The following is a 21,548-nucleotide window of genomic DNA, read 5'->3' on the forward strand; positions in this document are numbered from 1 at the left end:
TGGAGTACAGCCGGTTAACAATGTTGTTAGTTTCAGGTGTACAGCAGAGTGACTCAGTTATACATACATTCATTCTTTTTTCAGACTCTTCCCCCATTTGGGTTATTACAGAATATCAAGCAGAGTTCCCCGTACTATACAGTAGGGCCTTGCTGGTTATCTGCTTTAAATACAGCAGTGTGTCCGTGTCCGCCCCAGGCGCCCAGCCCGCCCTCCCCCACCCTTCCTCGTCGGTATCCCTCGGTCCATTCTATTTCTGTTTTGTGAATAAGCTCGTTTGTATCATATTGTAGATCCCACATATAAGCAGCATCATATGTATCTGTCTTTCTTGGTCGGTCTTCACTTAGTATGATAATCTCCAGGTCCATCCACGTTGCTGCAAATAGCAGGATTTCACTTTTTATGGCTGAGTAGTATTCCTAAAGGAAATCAGTCCTGAATATTCACTGGAAGGACTGATGCTGAAGGTGAAACTCCAATCCTTTGGCCACCTGATGGAAAAAGCTGACTCATGTGAAAAGACTTTGTTGCTGGGAAAGATTGAGGGTGGAAGGAGAAGGGGATGACAGAGGATGAGATGGCTGGATGGCATCACCGACTCGATGGACATGAGTTTGAGTGAACTCCGGGAGTTGGTGATGGACAGGGAGGCCTGGCGTGCTGCGATTCATGGGGTCGCAAAGAGTAGGACACGACTGAGCGACTGAAGTATTCCACTGTGTATATGTACCCCATCTTTTTTATCCATTCAACTGTTGATGGACGTCTTGGCTGGTTCCGTGTCCTGGCTGTGTTTAGTGCTGCCGTGGACACTGGGGTGCGTGTCTTCTGGAATTACGGTTTTCTCCAGATATACGCCCAGTAGTGGGACGCTGCGTCGTAGGGTAGTTCTGTTTTGAGTTGCTCAAGGAACCCCCATATTTTTTTCCATAGTGGATGTACCAATTTACATTCCCACTGGCAGTGTGGGAGGGTTCCCTTCTCTCCACACCCTCTCCAGCATTTATTGTCTGTAGACTTTTTGATGATAGTCATTCTGACTGGTGTGAGGTGATATCACACTGTAGTTTTGATTGGCATTTCTCTTAATCATCATCCGTGCTGAGCATCTTTTCGTGTGCCTCTTGGCCATCTGTGTGTTTTCCTTGGAGAAAGGTCTATTTAGGTTCCTCTGCCCAGTTTTGGATGGGACCGTTGGTTGTTTTATTTAATATCAAAGCCCCCGAGCTGTTTGTAAATTCTGGAAATGGATCCCTTGTCAGTTGCATTGTTTGCAAGTATCTCCTCCCATTCTGCGGGCTGTCCTTTTGTTTGTTTTTTTTTAATTTCATTGGCTATAGTTGCTTTGCAGCGTTGTGTTAATTTCTAGTGCACACCAAGGGGAATCCGTTCCACGCATACACACGTCCTTCCTGCTCTGGACCTCCTTCCCGTTTAGGTCATCACAGGGCACGGAGCAGACGCCCCTGTGCTGCACAGCAGCTTCGCATCAGTCGTCTGCGTTACCCACAGTGGCGTGTATTCGTCAGTTCCAACCTCCCAGTTCATCCCTCCCCACCTTATCCGCTTGGTATCCATTCATTTGTTCTACATCTGTGTCTTTATCTCTGCTTTGCAAGTAAGTTCATGCGAACCACTTTTCTACCTTCCGCCTATAGATGATAGTATACGATGTTTTTCTTCACTCTGTACGACACTCCTAGGTCCATCCATGTCTTTGCAAACAGCACGATTTTGTCCCTTTTTATGGCTGAGTGATATTCCATTGTGTATACGTGCCACATCTTCTTTATCCATTCCTTTGTTGATGGACGCTTAGGTTGCTTCCATGCCCTGCCTGTGGTAAGTAGAGCTGCAGTGAAGACTGGGGTGCCTGTGTCTCTTGGATTTATGGTTTTCTCTGGCCATATGCCCAGCAGTAGGACTGCTGGGTCATACGGTAAGTTCTATTTTTAGTTTGTCAAGGAACCTCCATACTGTTCTCCACAGTGGACGTTCTCACTTACGTTCCTACCAACAGTGTGGGAGGGTTCTCTTTTCTCCACACCCTCTCCAGGAATTCCTGTAGATGTTTTGGATGACGGCCATTCTGACCCATGTGAGGTAATAAGACCTCCTTGTAGTTTTAATTTGCATTTCCCTGTGTCTTTTCATTTTGTTCATGATTTCCTTTGCTGTGCAAGAGCTTTTGAGTTTAACTTGGTCTCATTTGTTTTCTTTCTGTTACTCTAGGAGATGGATCCAGAAAGATATGGCTGCAATTTATGTCAAAGAGTGTTCTACTTCTCTTTTCCTCTAAGGCTTTTATAGTATCCAGTCTGTCATTTAGATCTTTAATCCATTTTAGGCTTACTTTTGTGCATGGTGTTAGAGAGTGTTCTGCGTTCATTTTTTCCACGTTGCTGTCCTCCCGGAACCATTCACTGAGGGGACTATCTCTCCTCCTCTTTTTTTTTATTTTTTTATCTCCTCCTCTGTGTCGTCTTGAGTTGGGCGGATTCTCGCGTGCCCTGCCTAGTTTCTGGTCCTTGCTGCGCACAGGGCAGCTCCTCCCGGGTCGAGTTTCATTTGCTGTCTGTCTCCCACTCTCCGACTTCGATCTGGGGGCGGTATTAATTCCAGGGCTGCTCCGTCTGGGTCCTCAGGCTCAGGGAAGGCAGCACGGCCCGTGTCTGTCTCACGGAACCCCCGGGGCCTCCGCGGCAGAGGTGAGCAGGTGCTTGGTGCACGACGAGTGAGGACTGAGGAATGCACACGGGAGCAGACGCACAGCGAGTCCTCCTCTCCCCTCGCGGCTGGCCAGCACCTACTCCGAGCCAGGCTCTCTGCCCGAGGCTGGGGTGGAGGGCCATGTCCTGGCCCCCCAGGAGTGCCACAGCCTGGGGGGCAGGGGTCTCCTCATTCTCGTAGCCCCAGGAGCAGAGGCTGAGATGGAGTTCAGTCCAAGCTGTTCATGAGGAATCAGTGAAGGGGGGTCCCAGGTGGCTCAGTGGTAAAGAATCTGCCTGCCAATGCAGGAGACGCGGGTTTGATCCCTGGGTCGGGAAGATCCCCTGGAGGAGGAAATGGCAACCCACTCCAGTATCCTTGCCTGGAGAATCCCACGGACAGAGGAGCCTGGTGGGCTACAGTCCATGGGGTCACGAAGAGTCAGACGTAAGTGAGTACGCACACACAGGGGGTGGGGAGGAGCAGGGTGGGGCGCGAGTGAGCCTGCAGGGCCTCGGTGGGAGCGCCAGAGCAGGTGCCGCCCGTCAGAGCGGCCAGACCGTGGGACCCCCACCTGTCTCTGTCCCCGGCTGCGGGGAAGGCGGCAGGTACGTGGGGCTGGGACGGACCCTGCAGGGTCGCACAGCTGGAGGCTGCCCGGTCCCCTGGTGTGCTGCAGCTGGCTCCTGGCACTCACAAGACCCTGTATTAAATACTGGAGATATGCAAGCTGATTGCTAAACCACTGGGAGCTTCAAATTGGCCATGGTGGGAGCAATTATCCCACACTGGGCTTTTTCTTCTCTTGGGAGCCGGTTTACCAGCACACCGCTACAGGCAGGAGGTCTGGGTGGCACGGCTTCATGTCCACCGCAGGGAGCTGCTGGCCTGACGCCAGAGGCTATTAATAACTGGCACACAGTCAACAGGGGGACAAAGTGAAAATTACCCAACAGCCCAGGGCAGGGGTGGAAACCATGGGGGAGTCCGTGACTGCCCTGGCCATCAGGGAAGGCTCTGTGGAGGAGGTGACGCTTTTCCAACCTGGTAGAATATTCAGATGGCGTCAAGAACAATCCTACGGCAAGGAAGGTACCAGGTATCCTCTCCGGAGGCAGCCCCTCCTCCCAGCGTCTCCTGCTGCTCGGGGCGCGCACTCTGGGCTCTCAAGCACACACACAGTCTATCTCGCGCAAACAGCGCGTGCTCCGCATGCTTTGCACACCCCTGCTCTCTCCACCGGTGCATCTCACTGGGAAGCACAGGGCCGCCTCGTCCTCTGGCAGTTCAGGACATTCCAGTTTATCGATGCCCCGTGATTCGCAGAACCGGTCCCATTGGTGGATCCCGAGAGCGTTTCGGCCTTTTGATATCTCAGATAAGGCCTCTCCGAGGCTGTCATTTTACACATGCATGCGCCTACCCCGGAGGGTACATATTCTGTGGTGGAATTGTTGGGTCGAGCCTCCGTAAAGGCAGTAAAGATTGGCCTTCCAGATAAGGGCCGGCAGGTGCAGAGCCCAGAGGTGGAGGGAGGGGAGAGCGCGTGGGCTGGGAGTCGAGGGGCAGCTCGTGCCCGGGCCTGCCGCGAGGAACCAGGGTGTAGCACCGGGTCAGGGCCGGGCGGCCGACACGCTCCGACTCGGAAACCCAGGACGGTTTTAACCAGAGAGCCTGAGGCCAGCGGCTGGTGGCTGGGCGGATGGAGCGCCGCTCGGCCCCACAGGGAGTATTATTCAGCCGTGAAAAGGAATGGGTGCTGAGCGCTGTGGCACTGGGGTGAGCTCTGAAAGCTTTGTGCTGAGTGCAGGGAGCCGGACACACAAGAGGCCACACGCTGTATGAGCCCGTTTATGCGAAATGTCCGGAACAGGCAAAAAAAAAAAAAAAATCTATAAAGAGAGAAAGCAGATGAGCAGTTGCCAGGGCCCGAGAGGGGGAGAAACTGGACTGACTACTGCTGCGCAGCATGGGCTTTCTCTCGGGTGATGAAGCGCTCCGCACTTAGCAGTGGCGGCAGCACACGGCATGTACTAAAGCCGTTGACGTGCACACGCTTAGGAGGGTGGGCTCTGTGGCTTGCGCATTACACTGCAGGAAAGAGAGAGGCGAACAGAATAGAGGACACAGGCAAGGGAGCCCAGAGGGAGGGTGCAGCTCCCTGGGGCTGGCAGCAGGGGGGCCGTTACTCCTCAGGCCGGGTGGGCCATGGGGGGTCGGGCTGCTGGAACCCAGTGGGCGCACAGAGCACATGGGAGCTGTGACCTGTGACCTTGGTGAGGGGGATGCGGCTACCCCGTGGAGCCGGAGGGGAGGAGCAGGAGGAATGAGAATCAGGACTTGGCTCTGCCCCCGGAGCTCCCTCCGGGGCCTCCACCGGCCAGAGCCTCTGCATTCATCCCGAGGCAGCTGTGCTCGGAGCCAGACCACTTGCCCCTAGGAGCGAGAGCCAGCTCAGAGGTGCAGCCTTCCGGGCCAGTTTCCTGGGGCCGCGCGGGGTAGGGGGAGGCGGAGGGTGGGGAGTGCTCCGGACAGACTATGGAGGAGATGCAGCCTGCACTGTGGTCTTGAGTCCCTTTCCTTCTCTGAGCCTCAGTTTCCTCACCTGTGAAATGGGATGGACGTGCCCATCTCTCAGCGGGTGTCAGACCCCTGAAAACGCTTTGCGTTGAAGAGCAGTATTGGTACGAGGTCGGGATTCTTAGAGTCAGAAGCAGCCTTGGGAATCATTTACTTCAAACCCTTGACTTTGAAATGGGGAAACCCAGGTCCAGGGAGGCCCCGTCAGCAGCAGAATCAACCACGTCTGGACTCCAGCGACTCTCCCTGAGTACAGCCTCTCGCCTGGGGGTTTTTAAAGACCATGTTTCAGACAAGTTTTAGGTCCACAGTGCAATTGAGCAGAAGGTGCAGAGTTTTCCCAGATGCCCCTGGAGTCTCTCACACACACCGTCTCCCGGGACTGAAGTGGTGCCTTTGTTACAGCCAATGAGCGGACTTTAAACAATCGTAAATCCTGCTCCTGGCCGCCACTGGCTGTCCTGTCCTCACACAATAAGACCCCGTCTCGCAGCCCAGGGAGACAGGCAGACTGAAGGCCATGGGGTGGCCTGGATGGGCTCCTGGAACAGGAAGGGGACAGAAGGTCCCAACCCAGGGGATCCGAATGAAGTACGGACTTCACTGAATAAGCAGATATTATAAGAAGAAAGTGGCTCGGTTGTGTCTGACTCTTTGTGACCCCACAGACATACAGTCCATGGAATTCTCCAGGCCAGAACACTGGAGTGGGTAGCCATTCCCTTCTCCAGGGGATCTTCCCAACCCAGGGATCGAACCCAGGTCTCCCACAGTGCAGGCGGATTCTTCACCAGCTGAGCCACCAGGGACGCCCTTAGCTCGTTCGTTAATTTACCGTGCTGATAGGTGTACGTTATGCTGAGCTGAGGTGTTAGTCACAGGCAAATGGGCGAAGGACGCACTGGGGCCGCTGTGCTTTCTCCACGCTTCCCCAGCGAATGTGGAACTTCTTGTGCTTCTCCCCCTCCCTCCCATCCACCCCGCATGACAGCCCTCTGGGTCATCGCAGGGCACCGGGCTGAGCTCCCCGTGCTGCACGGCACCTGCTTTGCACACGGCCATGTATACACGTCGTGCTGCTCTCGCAGTTCGTCCCACCCCGCCTCTGCCCCACTGTGTGCACAAGTCCGTTCTTTCCAGCTGCATCTCTATTCCTGCCCTGCCGTAGGGCTTCATCACCGTTTTTCTAGATTCCACATATGTGCATAAACATGTGTTTTTCTGACTGACTTCACTCTGCGACAGGCTCCAGGTTCACCCACATCACTTGGTACATATGGCTGATGGATGATGCTGTACACCAGGAACACACATCATATTCCACTAAAAATAGAAAAACCAAGCCACCGCTCCTGAGCATGGTCAGCAGAGCCTGTGGGAGGCCCCCTCCTGGGCTCCGCACAGCCCTGGCCCTGTTCAGTGGAAGCCTTGGGCCCTCTGCCCTCCGGCTGCTGGCCCCAGTGTCTGTCTCTCAAGGGGCCTGTGCTGCCCCACCCCGGCCTGCCCTGGGCCTCTGCTTCTGCTGGAGCGTCCCCTCCTTCAGAGAGGATGTCCCGCCCACCGGTGTCACGCGGCTGCCTGCCTCCCACCCCCATACTCCGCACCCTTGACCCAGCTCCACCGTCTTCGTCTGGCTTATTCTCTTATTTGAGGCAGATGCCTGCACCCTGCTTCCCCACGGGCTCTTTGCAAGGGCGCAGGTTCTGTGGCTCAACGTTACTCACCAGGTGAGTCCCCGGTCCTCACCTGGAGCCACTTCCATGAAGGCCAGTCCCTGCCCTGCCTGACTGGCGGTGACAGGTGGGGTGAGGGGCAGGAACAGAACTCAGAGGGCCTCGCGATCTGCTTTCTCGGTGGCCTTTCCTTCCATCTCGAGAGGTCTCTGCATCAAGGATGCCAATGTGGCATCGCCCGGGCAGGCTCGTGGGCCCGGTCATTAAGCCAGGAAGGACCCAGAAGTGCAGCCATGGGCAGAAATACTGACAGTGGTCCACTCAGGCGGCTCCAGGCCCCCCACTGCCCCTCCCCGGGGCCCCTGACCTTCCCTCCATCTGGCGATGCAGGGCCCCCAGGACCCTGGAAGCTCGGGATGGGTGCTTGAGCCTGGGGTACCAGCTGTGCCAGGGTGTGAAGGCACTTGTTGCTGATTTCTCTCTGGACATCTCCTGAGTGCACCAGCCACGGGCCAGGCCACAGGGAAGGTGCGCGGACCCGTGACTGCCTGACCCAGAACTGCAGCCCAGGCCCCAAGTGGGAGGGCCCCGGAAGGCCCTCTGCCCCAGGCAGCTCAGACGCTGGCAGCCAAGCCTAGCTTTGTCCCACATGCATTTCCTCTGCTCGCGCCCCCTTGCCTGGGGGAGAGGGCTCAGTGCCCGTCCGAGTGACCAGTCCTGGCCAGCACGGCTGTGATTCCGCCCAGCTTAATGCGGACTTAATGTGATCACCGAGCTCTCAAAATGCAGAGTCTGCAGGGTTAATTAACGGGCTGCGTGTCATGTGATCAGGGCCCATGCAAGTGCTGCCAGGGCCGCAGGCCATGGTGGCCCCAGAGGAGGAGGGAGGCAGTGAGCTGGAGGCGGCCGCCCGGGCGTCTGGCCCTGGCGCTGGGGCTCGCCACCCGGGGGGCCACCACCAGGGACACACTCGGTGTCACCCAGTGCTTCCTCACAACCGGCCAAGAACTTGTTTTTTTTTAAAGCCAACTTAGTTACAGTCTACTGCACACACCGTGGCGTGGCGCTCGCCCAAAGGGCGCAGTTCAGCACTGTTTGATATTGTCACACGTGTGCACAGCCTTCCCCACAGTCAGCTTACCTCCAGAAGAGCCCTGCACCCTCCAGCACTCACCCCCCACTTCTCTGGCCTGCCTCCTGTCTGCACAGCGCTGCCTCTCCCGGACATGGCCGGTAAACGCGGTGAGACCGGACCTGGTCCTGTGGGTCTGGCTTCGGTCACAGCGCCGTGTGATCAGGGTGCATGGTGGTCGGGTCAGCACCCATCCCTTTTCATGGCTGATACTCTGCGTGCGGGCGGCCCACATTTTCTCTCTTCACCCGTCAGTGCTCGTCTGGGTAGTTTCCACTTTGGGGCTGTTGTAAAGGATGTTGCTGTAAACGTTGTTTAATCCATTTTTTTACATGGATGTGTGTGTGTGGGCTTCCCTTCTGTTCAGTATATCGACTCGCCGGGGTTACCTCCTCCTGAAGGCCGAGCATCTGGGGTCAAGAGGACCCTGGACACGGGCCCATCCCTGGAGATGGGGATCTGATCTGGTCACCTCTCTGGCCCCAGCACCCACAGAGGCCCAGCCCAGAGATAGAACTAATGGCGACTTTTGGAACATCTGATTCTCTCCCAGCCACGCCCCCCTGCAACTTTTGCCACAAAAGATCAAATTGTCTTTACTGCATGTTTACTGAAGGCAGCTGAGGCTCAGAGTGGGAGTGACAATCCCAAGGTCACACAGCAAATAAGCAGCCACCAACCACTCGACCCACACCCCTTGGCAATAAGACCCCGGCCTCCGAACACCGCACAGACCAGCTCTAGGAGGTAGCTGACCCTTAGATTTTGCCTTGTTAAGTGGAATCATGAAGTAAGACACCACCTATAAAAGCATGGACCCAGTGTGCACAGGTGATGAACAGATTTCTCGGTATCCTTGCTCTAACATCTTACAGAAAAACTGAAATGACCTCTGTGGCCAACCCAACACCTAGGGAGAATTGCTGGGTGTCTTGGGGTGCCCGAGCAGCTCCAGCAGAGCGCCCCAGACTGGGTGGCACGGGAGCAAAACAACAGAAACGTGCTTCTCCCACTTCTGGGAGCAGGGGGCCCAAGGTGCGGCTTGTGCCCTGGTGAGGACCCGCTTCCTGGCTCTCGGCCGGGACCTTCTCTTGGTCCTCCTGGGCTGGAAGGGGCTCTCTGGAGCTTCCTTCACGAGGCACCAAGAGCATTCATGAGGGCTTCATTTGTGACTGAAGACCCTCCCAAAGGATCGCCACTACCCCCCCTTTGGGGGCTAGGGTTTCGGCCTGTGAGGTGAGGGGTGGGGAGCGCGGCCCCAGGCCATTCGGTAGCCGCGTTAACACGGAGGAGCTGCCAGCCTGCCCTGGGGGCTCGCCTGCTCACACCCCTCAGCAGCATACGAGGGCCCCACTTCTCCACATCCTGCTGCAACAGCGGCCCTCTCTTTCCTCTCGCACACCCCGATGGGTGGTGCGTGCTGTCTCACCGCAGTGCTGATCCGTGTTTTCCCGGAGCTACTGACGTGCATTCTCTCTGCATGTGCTTGTGGGCTCCTGCGCCCGTTGCATTTTTATAAATTGCAAGCACAGCTCACGTACAAAAAAAGCTCTCAGATCGTCCATGAGGATTTAAATGAATAAAGAGAAAGCACCCATATCAAGGAACAGAAAGCTGCCAGGACCCCAGGAGCCCCCTGGGTGACCCTAGCCAGCCCCAGTCCCTCGCCTCCTACCCCAGGGACAACCACTGTCTTGGTATATCTGTGACCCTCCTTTCTCTCCAGTCCAGTTCTGCCACCTTTGGACTTGATACACATGCAGTCATTCCGTGCAGAGCTCCCATGACTGCCCCCTTCCCTCCCAACTGTGTTCCAAGGTTGACCTCTGCCGCTCTGGCTGTTCAAGGTCCCTGTCCTTGAGGGCCCCGTTGAGCCCACTCACCTCCGTTTATCCATCTTACCGTGGACGGACATCAGATCATGCCCACAAAGCCGTCACGAACACTGCTGGCAGGAACATCCCTGAACCTGTTTCCGGGCATGTGATTTCCAGGGCAAGCGCCTCAGAGGGAACCACTTCCAAGCCAGGTGCTCCGTGTCCTCATGCCTGCTCAGTGTCAGAACCTGTTCTGAATGCCCCTCACCCCAGGCATCCGTGTGGGAGGTTCTGATGCTCTAAGATCCACCAGCCAGGGCATCAGGCCCCAGAAACGCCTGCTGAACTCTGCCCCCAACACACACGACACCTCTGCTTTTTAGGCCAACACGGAAAGGTGACACCTGGGGACTGTCTGCTCACTGATGACCACAAGGGACATCTGTGTGACTTGGGGGGCTGCTCCCCCCCACCAGCTGCACCATGTGGGGATCACACAACAGGTGTCCTGGAAGCAGGTGTTCAGCTGAGTCCCAGGACACTCTGGTGCCCTGGCCTCGCTGGCGTGTTTAAGTACAGACACTGTGGGTTTCCCTCCTGTTGAGTATCGTGACCAATCACCTCTTGGACTCGGAGCGTCTGGGGCCAAGAGGACCCTGGACACAGGCCTGTCCTTGGAGACAGGGATCTGACCTGGTCACCTCTGTGTCCCCAGCACCCACACAGGCCCAGCCCAGAGGCAGAACCAATGGCTACTTTTGGAACATCAGGCTCTATCCCAGCCCCTTTAACTTTTGTCAGAGAAGATGCTCCCGTCACTCCATGTTCACCGAAGGCAGCTGAGGCTCAGAGAGGGGGATTGACAACACCAAAATCACACAGCAAGTATTCAGCCACCAAGCACTTGACTCGTACCCCTCGACAACAAGACTCTGGCCTCCGAACACCTCACAGACCCGCTCTGGGAGTCAGCCGAGCCTTGGTTTTTGCCTCGTTAAATGGAATCCTACTAACCCCACAGAGTTAAATAAGACGCCAGTGCACGGGCTTCCCTGGTGGCTTGGTGGTGAAGAATCCACCTGCCAGCGCAGGAGATGCAGGCTTGACCCCTGGGTCAGGAAGATGCCCTGGAGAAGGGAATGGCGACCCACTCCAGTCTTCTTGCCTGGAGAATCGCATGGACAGAGGAGCCTGGCAGGCTGCGGTCTATGGGGTTGCAAAGCGTCGGATACAACTTAGCAGCGAAACAACAGCATGAACGCATGGGCCCAGAGTGTGCCCAGGCCACTCCCTCCCTCCCGCACTCAGCCTGTCGCTGTCACAGACAAAGGCAGCCGGGCAGTGTGGATGCAGGACCACCAGCACGCTCACACGCGGTGACCCAGAAACGGCGCCCACCAGCACGTGCCCATCGCGTGCCCAGCGCACAGCAGCAAGGGCCTGTTAGGATGACATCAGGCTGAAGATGGCCTGGAAGGAGGAGACACTGTAACCCCAAAGATGCCTCTTCATGCACAGAGTTTAAATCAATGAACAACAGAAAGGAGGGAGGGAAGGAGACAAAAACTGGGAAAAAAAAAACAAAACTCGACCTAGATAGCAATATAAATATCCTGTCCTGTGGGGGGTTTGGTAAACGTTGTCTTCTTTAATTGTTGGGCTATTCCAAGAGCTGCCTCATTGGAAGAGGCCCTGATGCTAGGAAAGATTGAGGTCAGGAGGGGAAGGAGATGACGGAGGATGAGACAGTGGGATGGCATCACCGACTCGATGGACGTGAGTTTGAACAAACTCTGGGAGATGGGGAAGGACAGGGAGGCCTGCTGCGCTGCAGTCCATGGGGTCGCAGAGTCACTCAGTCGTGTCCGCAGCAGGGGCCAGCAAAATCCAGGCCATGGGCCGTCTCAGCCCGTTTCTGAAGATAAAGATGGCGCGGAGCCCCGTCCTCAGCTTCGCCTGTCCTGGAACTTGCTGTCACTGCCGTCACGTAGTAGGTCCTCTTGCGCCCGGCTTCTTCCGTGCCACGTCGTGCCGTAGATAGCTGAGCTTCCTGTGTGTCTCAGAAGCCCACCCTCTCTCCTTTCTGACCAGCATCTCACTGGAGGCTTATAATGAAGTACACCCATCACCCTGGTTCTGCACGTGGGGAAACAAGCAAGCTGACTGAGGGCACTCAGCAGGTTCATGTTAGATCTGGGACTTAAACCAGTCCTTACGGCTCCAGAGAACAGTAAGGACGGGGGCGAGCCAAGGGCTGCCAGCCCGGGAGGCAGGCGGAGGCTGGCGCAGCTCCGTGTATCACTGCCCGGGTGGCCGAGCTGGCCGAGGTGAGCCAGACACTGCTGGACCGCCGTGCTGGCCTCTGTGGCCAGCTCCCACGCCAGCAGGTCAGCGTCCAGCTGCTCTGGTTGTGAATAATTTCGAGCATCACTCCGGAGTTGCTGGGTACCTGTTCTGTTGGCCTGGCAGAACACCTCACAGCCTGCCTTTGAAAGTCTCCTCCTGGCTTTCAAACGTTGGTTCCAAAGTGATTTTAAGCCGGTGCAGCCCTGAGAGAACCCACGTGTGGTCAAGATGGGCCTGCGTGGATCTAAGCAGCGGCATGAGGGCCCCTCGGGGTTGGGAGCAGGGAGGGCAGGCGAGTCCTGGGGAGGCTTTGCATCCAGGTCTGAGCTTCCAGCACCAGAAAGAAAGTAAGTGAAAGTGGAAATGGCTCAGCTGTGTCCGCTTCTTTGTGATTGCATGGACGATACAGTCCATGGAATTCTCCAGGCCAGAATACTGGAGTGGGTATTCCCGGCCCCAGGATCGAACCCAGGTCTCCCACACTGCAGGCAGATTCTTTACCAGCTGAGCCAGCAGGGCAGCCTCCCGGAAAGGAAAGCACAGGCCAAGCCCACCAGGCCGGCGGCAGAGCGGGTGGGGGGTGGCCCGGGGCGCCCGCCCGGCCCTGCCGTGACAAGCTGTGCTCTCTCCGCCGCCCCCCGCAGATCCTGGAGGAAAACATGAAGCTGGAGTGCAAGTGCCATGGCGTGTCGGGCTCCTGCACCACCAAGACCTGCTGGACCACGCTGCCGCAGTTCCGCGAGCTGGGCTACGTGCTTAAGGACAAGTACAACGAGGCGGTCCACGTGGAGCCCGTGCGCGCCAGCCGCAACAAGCGGCCCGCCTTCCTCAAGATCAAGAAGCCGCTGTCCTACCGCAAGCCCATGGACACCGAGCTGGTGTACATCGAGAAGTCGCCCAGCTACTGCGAGGAGGACCCGGCGACGGGCAGCGTGGGCACGCAGGGCCGCGCCTGCAACAAGACGGCGCCCCAGGCCAGCGGCTGCGACCTCATGTGCTGCGGCCGCGGCTACAACACCCACCAGTACGCCCGCGTGTGGCAATGCAACTGCAAGTTCCACTGGTGCTGCTACGTCAAGTGTAACACGTGCAGCGAGCGCACCGAGGTCTACACATGCAAGTGAGCAGCAGGAGGCGGTCCCCGGGCGACGCGCGGGGCGGGGCGGCGGAGGGCCGGCACGCTCCCCGCGCGGCCCCGCCCCAACCTCCATAGCCCCCAGCCCCAACCTCCACAGCCGCTGCTGAGCTTGTCTTGTCTGCTGGGGCGGTGGGGCGGGGGGGCGGCCCTGACGGTGGGGAGGGCGGCGGGGGACCCCTGCCGGGCCCCAAGTCGTCATCCACGCCCCACCCAGACGCCGCCTTCGGCCGGAGCGGAGCCTGAAACACCAGACCCCGGGGGCCTCAACAGTAATAGCAATATTTAACAATTTATTCTGATATTAAAAAAATAATATTAATTTATTTAATTAAACAAGAACCCTTCCACCTCGTCGGGATCCGTTTTCTGCAATCAACGTGGACCGCTGGCTTTCCCTGTGGGATGTTCTGCTGCTAGGACGAGGAGTGGAGTAGAACTGTGCGTAGTGATTCTTCAGGCAGATCTTTTTCCTAGCTGATTTCGCCAGGACCCCCTTGCCGCACTAGATGTTCGAGTGCAAGGGCAGACACCTTTCTACGTATATAGATACACACACACACACACACACATTTTTTTTGCTGTTGCTGCTAATTCTCCAGAGATTTAAGCTGGTCTGGAATTGGGAGACGTTTTCTAGAATACGGTTCCCAGCCTGTACTCCTGCGCAGCTCAAATCTCCCCATTAGAAAAGTCCAGTTTGGAACAGAGAGAGGGGGGGGGGGAAGGTAATGCTAAACCCCCAGCAGTTCCCACCTTCTAGAAAGTGAGCCACTGGATAAGAGAGAATATTTTGTAAGAGACTATTTTTATATGAATATTTTATTTATATTGAGTCCGCCTGTATCATTCCACGGCCTGTGCTCCTTCTTAACCCCGGTACTCCCTCTGGGGTAAGGAGGGGCCAGGCCTCACAGAGACCCTGACGTACACGGCTGGCTCTCGGCCCTGTTGGCCAGGTGGGTAGGAGCAGCCCCAGACGCCTGGCCGTGCTGTTATCAGCCTCCCCGAGGAGGACGCAGGGCCCTGGCCCCGGCCTGCTGAGCTCGGCCTTTTGAGCACGGCCCCCGAGTGCTGACCTTGAGCGGAGCCGTGTGGAGCACAGGCTCGTGTCCCGGGCCCCATGTGACTGTCACAGGGACACGTCATAACCACCTGGCAGAAGTCACCAAGGGAGCCCGCTCCTCCTCAGGATGCCCTGCCGCTGCTGGGTGCTCTCAGTTACGGAGCAGCAGAGCTGGGCGAGGGGCTCCCTCGAGCAGCAGGGCTTCCTGGATGGCACAGTCCCAGGGCGCAGAAAGGTGTGGATGAGGCCTCTGCACTGGGTCCACCAGTGTCCAGCGCCTCTCAGCCTGGAAGTCTCTCCTCCAGGAGAGTGTGGGTGTTCTAATGCGTGTCTGTTTGCATTTCCCTGTGTGTGTGTGTGTGTGTGAGAGAGAGAGAGACAGAGACAGAGACACACACACACACACACACACACACACACACACACTTTAGGGATGCTCAGCGCTGTCGTGTGACGCCCCCTCGAGCACCTTCCGGGTGCCGACATGTACGTCTTGTGTGCTCCTGCATGTACATGGCTATCTGTGTATCTCTCTCCACGTGCCTGGGAGATTCAGGGTGCTGTGTGCCTGTCGCTGTTCTGGTCCCGGGGGTGTCTGCTTGCGGGTGAGGGCTTGTGGTGTGATGCAGGTTGCTGGGATCTTTGGCGATTGTGTTGAGCCACCAAGAAGAGATGGCACCTCTGAACTCTGTGCCCACAGACACTGATGAAACTGATACCTCTGAGACAACAGTCCCCTGGCCCCACACACTGGGAGGCCCTCGGTGTCTATAGGCTGTGTCAGACTCCCCGATGTTAGCACTGGGCCTGGATCACAGCATGGACAAATAAAATGACTGGACAGTTGCTTGACTTCTTCCCTTGGACCTTTTTTGTCTTCTTTACATGGGTGTCTGGATGTGTAGGCACGTAAAGGGATGAGTGGATGGACGGATGAATGAGTGGATGGGTGGATAGAAAGATGGATGGGTAGATGGATGGGTGAGTGGGTGGATGAATAAGTAGATGGTAATGGATGGGTGGGCAAGTGGGTGGGGAGTGGATGAGTGAGTGGATAGGTGGATGTATAGATGGGTGAGTAATGGATAGGGGGTGAGTAGGTCACTAGGTGGATAGGTGAATGGATGAATGAGTTAGTGGATGGGTGGATAGAAAGATGGATAATGGATGAGTGGGTAAGTGGATGGGTAGATGGATGGGTGAGTGGGTGGATGAATAAGTAGATGGTAATGGATAGGTGGGCAAGTGGGTGGGGAGTGGATGAGTGAGTGGATAGGTGGATGTATAGATGGGTGAGTAATGGATAGGGGGTGAGTAGGTCACTAGGTGGATAGGTGAATGGATGAATGAGTTAGTGGATGGGTGGATAGAAAGATGGATAATGGATGAGTGGGTAAGTGGATGGGTAGATGGATGGGTGAGTGGGTGGATGAATAAGTAGATGGTAATGGATAGGTGGGTAAGTGGGTGGGGGGTGAATGAGTGAGTGGATAGTTGGATGTATAGATGGGTGAGTAATGGATAGGGGGGTGAGTAGGTCACTAGGTGGATAGGTGAATGGATGAATGAGTTAGTGGATGGGTGGATAGAAAGATGGATAATGGATGAGTGGGTAAGTGGATGGGTAGATGGATGGGTGAGTGGGTGGATGAATAAGTAGATGGTAATGGATGGGTGGGTAAGTGGGTAGAGGGTGGATGAGTGAGTGGATAGTTGGATGTATAGATGGGTGAGTAATGGATAGGGGGGTGAGTGGGTCATTAGATGGATAGGTGAATGGATGAGTGAGTGAGTGGATGGTTGGATAGAAAGATGGATGGATAATGGATGAGTGGGTAAGTGGAAGGATAAATGGATAATAGATGGATGGGTAGGTGGGTGGGTCAGTGAATGCTTAGATGGATGGGTGAGTGGGTGGATGAATAAGTGGATGGTAATGGATGGGTGGGTAAGTTGGTAGGGGGTGGATGAGTGAGGTGACAGGTGGATGTATAGATGGGTGAATAATGGGTAGGTGGGTGAGTCGGTCACTAGATGGATAGGTGAATGGATGAATGAGTGAGTGGATGGGTAGATAGAAAGATGGATGGATAATGGGTGGATAGGTAAGTGGGTAGGTGGGTGGATGGATGGATGGATAAAAGGTGGGTGGGTAGGTGGATGGGTACATGGATGAGTGAGTGGACAGGTAGGTGGATGCATGGATAATGGATAGGTGGGTACATGGGTGGGTCACTAGATGGGAGAGGGATGGGTGGATGGATAGGTGGATGAATGGATAGGTAGATGGATGGATGAGTGAGTGGATGGAAGATGGGTAAGTGGATAGATAATGGATGGATAGGTAAGTGAGTGGGTAGATAGATGGATGTATTATTGGCTAGTAGGATGGATAAGTGGATGGGTGGATGGATAATGGGTGGGTAAGTGAGTGGGTTGGTGGATGGGTAAATGGATGAATGGATGGATGAGTGAGTAGATGGGTGAATGGATAGATGGATAAATAATAGATAAGTGGGTAAGTGGGTGGGTGGATAAGTGGATGGATGGATAAAGGGTGGTGGGTAGGTGGATGGGTAGATGGATAGCTGGATGGATGGGTGAGCGAGTTGATGGATGGATGGATGATGGGTGGGTAGTTGGGTGAGTCAGTGGATGGCTAGATGGATGGATGAGTGGGTAGATGAATAGGTAGATGGATAATGGGTGGGTGGGTGGGTAAGTGGGTGGGGGGTACATGGGAAGACAGATGGGTGGATGGATGAGTGAGTAGATGGTAGATGTATAAGTGGATGGATAGTGGATGATTAGGTAAGTGGGTGGATAGATGAATGAATGGATTAGCTAGGTGGATGGATAAGTGAGTGGGTGGGTGGGTGTGTAGAAAGATGAATGGATGGATGAGTGAGTAGATGGGTATATGGGTAGATGGATAAGCCTGTCAGGTTCCTCTGTGCATGGAATTTTCCAGCCAAGAATCCTGGAGTGGGTTGCCATTTCCTTCTCCAGGGAATCTTCTGGACCCAGGGATTGAACCCATGCCTCCTGCTTGGCAGGTGGATTCTTTACCACTGAGCCACCTGGGAAGCCCAGTTGGATGGACAGATGGATGTTAATGGATGGGTGGGTAAGTGGGTGGGTGAGTATATGGGTAGATGGATGGGTGGGTAAGTGGATAGATAGATGGTTGGATATGGATGGAGGGGTAAGAGGCTGGGTTGGTAGATGGATGTGTGGATGGATGGATAGATGGATGGGTAGATGGTTGGGTGAATGAGTGTGGGTGGATGAATGAGCTGATGGCTGGGAGGGTAAGTGGACAGATGGGTGAATGGGTGGATAGGTGGGTGGATAGATGGGATTAGGGAGAGGAAACATATGGAAGTTTCTTGCACCCAACCCCAGGTCACAGTTTTATCCCCACCTTGGAAAACCTCCAGCATCTACCATGAGTAGAGGCTCCCCAGTCCTGCGGTTCTCCTGCTCCTGGTCTCACAGCACCTGACAAAGGGGAGGCTCTGACCACACTCCCCAGACCATTTAATGTTAATCACATAACATGATATCAGAAGTCACCCCATGACTTCCATCTCTCCAGCTAAGGAACGGGCCTGGCATGAGGGCAACCAGGCCTTTAAGAAGAATGCCAGCCTTCATGTGGCACCTTCAGTTCAGTTAGGTTCAGTTGTGTCCAACTTTTTGAGACCCCGTGGACTGCAGCCTGCCAGGCCTCCATGTCCATCGCCAACTCCTGGAGTTTACTCAAACTCATGGCCATTGAGTTGGTGATGCCATCCAACCATCTCATCCTCTGTCTTCCCCTTCTCCTCCTGCCCTCAGTCTTTCCCAGCATCAGGGTCTTTTCCAATGAGTCAGCTCTTCACATCAGGTGGCCAAAGTATTGGAGTTTCAGCTTCAGCATCAGTCCTTCCAATGAACATTCAGGACTGATCTCCATTAGGATGGACTGGTTGGATCTCCTTGCAGTCCAAGGGACTCTCAAGAGTCTTCTCCAACACCACAGTTCTGGCACCGTAGAATAATGTTAATTCCCAAGCCTGGGGCCTGCCTTCTCTCTAAGATGCCCAGCTCAGCTGTGCTCTGAGCCCCAGCTTCTTCACCTGAAAAGTAGGGAATAATCCCTACTTCACAGGGCTGTTGTGAAGGTCCTCCCTCCCAGTAACAACTGCATGGCCCTTTCAGCGGCAGAGCAATGGGTCAATGCTAAATATTAGTATTATTAATTATTTCTGTTACTATTATTCTCCCCGTAAGGGTGAGATTCTTCAAATACAGTGTAGAGCAATAAATATTTGGCTTTGTGTTGGGCAAAGGTATTTTTTCCCTCTTGAGTTTATTTCTAAAGTGGCTTTTCAATAAAACAGACTCTAAAAAGGCCAAAATCATAAGAAGCTGAATCAAAACTTAGAAAATCCAGGACTATGGTGTTGAATGCTCAGATGCCAGGTCCCCGGTATAACACAACTGAGGGAAATGAGTCACTCAGCACGGGCCCACTGCAGTCGCCCAAGTCTGGGAGGCATAGAGAGTCCCACACAGGACAAACCCAGGGAGAAACTCGCCAAGTCACATATTAATCAAACTAGCAAAAAGTAAATTCAAAGCAAAAAGTATTAAAAGCAGCAAGGGAAAAGCAACAGATAGTATACAAGGGAATCCCCAAAAGTTTATCAGCTGATTTCTTCAGCAGAAACTCTGCAGGCCAGAAGGGAGTGGCCAGATATATTTAAATTGATGAAAGGGAGAAACCTACAAACCAAGATTACTCTACCCAGCAAGGATATCATTCAGATCTGATGGAGAAATCAAAAGCTTTACAGACAAGCAAAAGCTAAAAAAAATTCAGCACCACCAAACTAGCTTTACAACAAATGCTAAAGGAACTTCTCCAAGTGGGAAACACAAGTGAAGAAAAAGACCTACGAAAGCAAACCCAAAACAATTAAGAAAATAGTAATAGGAACATACATACCAATAATTACCTTAAATGAAAATGGGTTAAATGCTCCAACCAAAATACATGGACTGGCTGAATTGATACAAAAATAAGACCCATACAAGATGCCCACTTTAGACATAGGGACACACAGAGACTGAAAGTGAGGGACTGAAAAAAGATATTCCATGCAAAAGGAAATCAAAGGAAACCTGGAGGAGCAATACTCAGTTCAGTTCAGTTCAGTCGCTCAGTTGTGTCCGACTCTTTGCAACCCCTTGAACTGCGGCACCCCAGGCCTCCCTGTCCATTACCACCTCCCAAAGCCTACCCAAACTCATCTCCATCGAGTCGGTGATGCCATCCAACCATCTCATCCTCTGTCATCCCCTTCTCCTCTTGCCCTCAATATTTCCCGGCATCAGGGTCTTTTCAAATGAGTCAGCTCTTCGCATTAGGTGGCCAAAGTATTGGAGTTTCAGCTTCAACATCAGTCCTTCCAATGAACACCCAGGACTGATCTCCTTTAGGATAGACTGGTTGGATCTCCTTGCAGTCCAAGGGACTCTCAAGAGTGTTCTCCAACACCACAGTTCAAAAGCATCAATTCTTCAGTGCTCAGCTTTCTTCACAGTCCAACTCTCACATCCATACATGACCACAGGAAAAACCATAGCCTTGACTAGACAGAGCTTTGTTGGCAAAGTAATGTTTCTGCTTTTTAATGTGCTATCTAGGATGGTCATAACTTTCCTTCCAAGGAGTAAGCGTCTTTTAATTTCATGGCTGCAGTCACCATCTGCAGTGATTTTGGAGCCCCAAAAAATAAAGTCTGACACTGTTTCCACTGTTTCCCCATCTATTTCCCATGAAGTGATGGGCCCGGATGCCATGATCTTCGTTTTCTGAATGTTGAGCTTTAAGCCAACTTTTTCAGTCTCCTCTTTCACTTTCATCAAGAGGCTCTTGAGTTCCTCTTCACTTTCTGCCATAAGGATGGTGTCATTTGCACATCAGAGGTTATTGATATTTCTCCCAGCAATCTTGATTCCAGCTTGTGCTTCATCCAGCCCAGCATTTCTCATGATGTATTCTGCATGTAAGTTAAATAACCAGGGTAACAATATACAGCCTTGACGAACTCCTTTTCCTATTTGGAACCAGTCTGTTGTTCCATGTCCAGTTCTAACTGTTGCTTTCTGACCTGCATACAGATTTCTCAAGAGGCAGGTCAGGTGGTCTGGTATTCCCATCTCTTTCAGAATTTTCCACAGTTTATTGTGATCCACACAGTCAAAGGCTTTGGCATAGTCAATAAAGCAGAAATAGATGCTTTTCTGGAACTCTCTTGCTTTTTCCATGATCCAGAGGATGTTGGCAATTTGATCTCTGGTTCCTCTGCCTTTTCTAAAACCGGCTTGAACATCTGGAAGTTCACAGTTCACATACTGCTGAAGCCTGGCTTGGAGAATTTTGAGCGTTACTTTACTAGCATGTGAGATGAATACAATTGTGCGATAGTTTGAGCATTCTTTGGCATTGCTGTTCTTTGGGATTGGAATGAAAACTGACATTTTCCAGTCCTGTGGCCACAGCTGAGTTTTCCACATTTGCTGGCATATTGAGTGCAGCGCTTTCACAGCGTCCTATTTTAGGATTTGAAATAGCTCAACTGAAATCCATCACCTCCACTAGCTTTGTTCGTAGTGATGCTTCCTAAGGCCCACTTGACTTCACATTCCAGGATGTCTGGCTCTAGGTGAGTGATTACACCATCATGATTATCTGGGTCATGAAGATATTTTTTGTACAGCTCTTCTGTGTATCTTCTCTTCTTAATATCTTTTGCTTCTGTTAGGTCCATACCATTTCTGTCCTTTATTGAACCCATCTTTGCATGAAATGTTCCCTTGGTAGCTCTAATTTTCTTGAAGAGATCTCTAGTCTTTCCCATTCTATTGATTTTTCCTCTATTTCTTTGCACTGATCACTGAGGAAAGCGTATCTCTTCTTGTTAATCTTTGGAACTCTGCATTCAGATGGGTATATCTTTCCTTTTCTCCTTTGCTTTCACTTCTCCTCTTTTCATATCTATTTTTAAGGCCTACTCAGATAGCCATTTTGCTTTTT

General features: G+C 53.5%; 1 protein-coding gene and 1 long non-coding RNA gene across 3 annotated transcripts in view; one reads left to right on the forward strand and one right to left on the reverse strand.

Moving 5' to 3' along the window:
• The window catches only part of WNT7A (Wnt family member 7A), a 63,305-nt gene extending 49,921 nt beyond the window's left edge, over positions 1-13,384 (forward strand). For both annotated transcript variants that reach the window (XM_055557610.1, XM_055557609.1), the window contains one exon: positions 12,905-13,384. In XM_055557610.1, coding sequence (XP_055413585.1) covers positions 12,905-13,384 — 480 coding nt within the window. The remainder of the gene's footprint in view (positions 1-12,904) is intronic.
• Positions 1-21,548, reverse strand: part of LOC129635018 (uncharacterized) — a 38,398-nt gene that overhangs the window by 4,090 nt on the left and 12,760 nt on the right. The gene's annotated exons all lie outside the window — the stretch shown is intronic.

Source organism: Bubalus kerabau, chromosome 20, assembly GCF_029407905.1.
Source record: "Bubalus kerabau isolate K-KA32 ecotype Philippines breed swamp buffalo chromosome 20, PCC_UOA_SB_1v2, whole genome shotgun sequence".
NCBI lineage: Eukaryota > Metazoa > Chordata > Mammalia > Artiodactyla > Bovidae > Bubalus > Bubalus kerabau.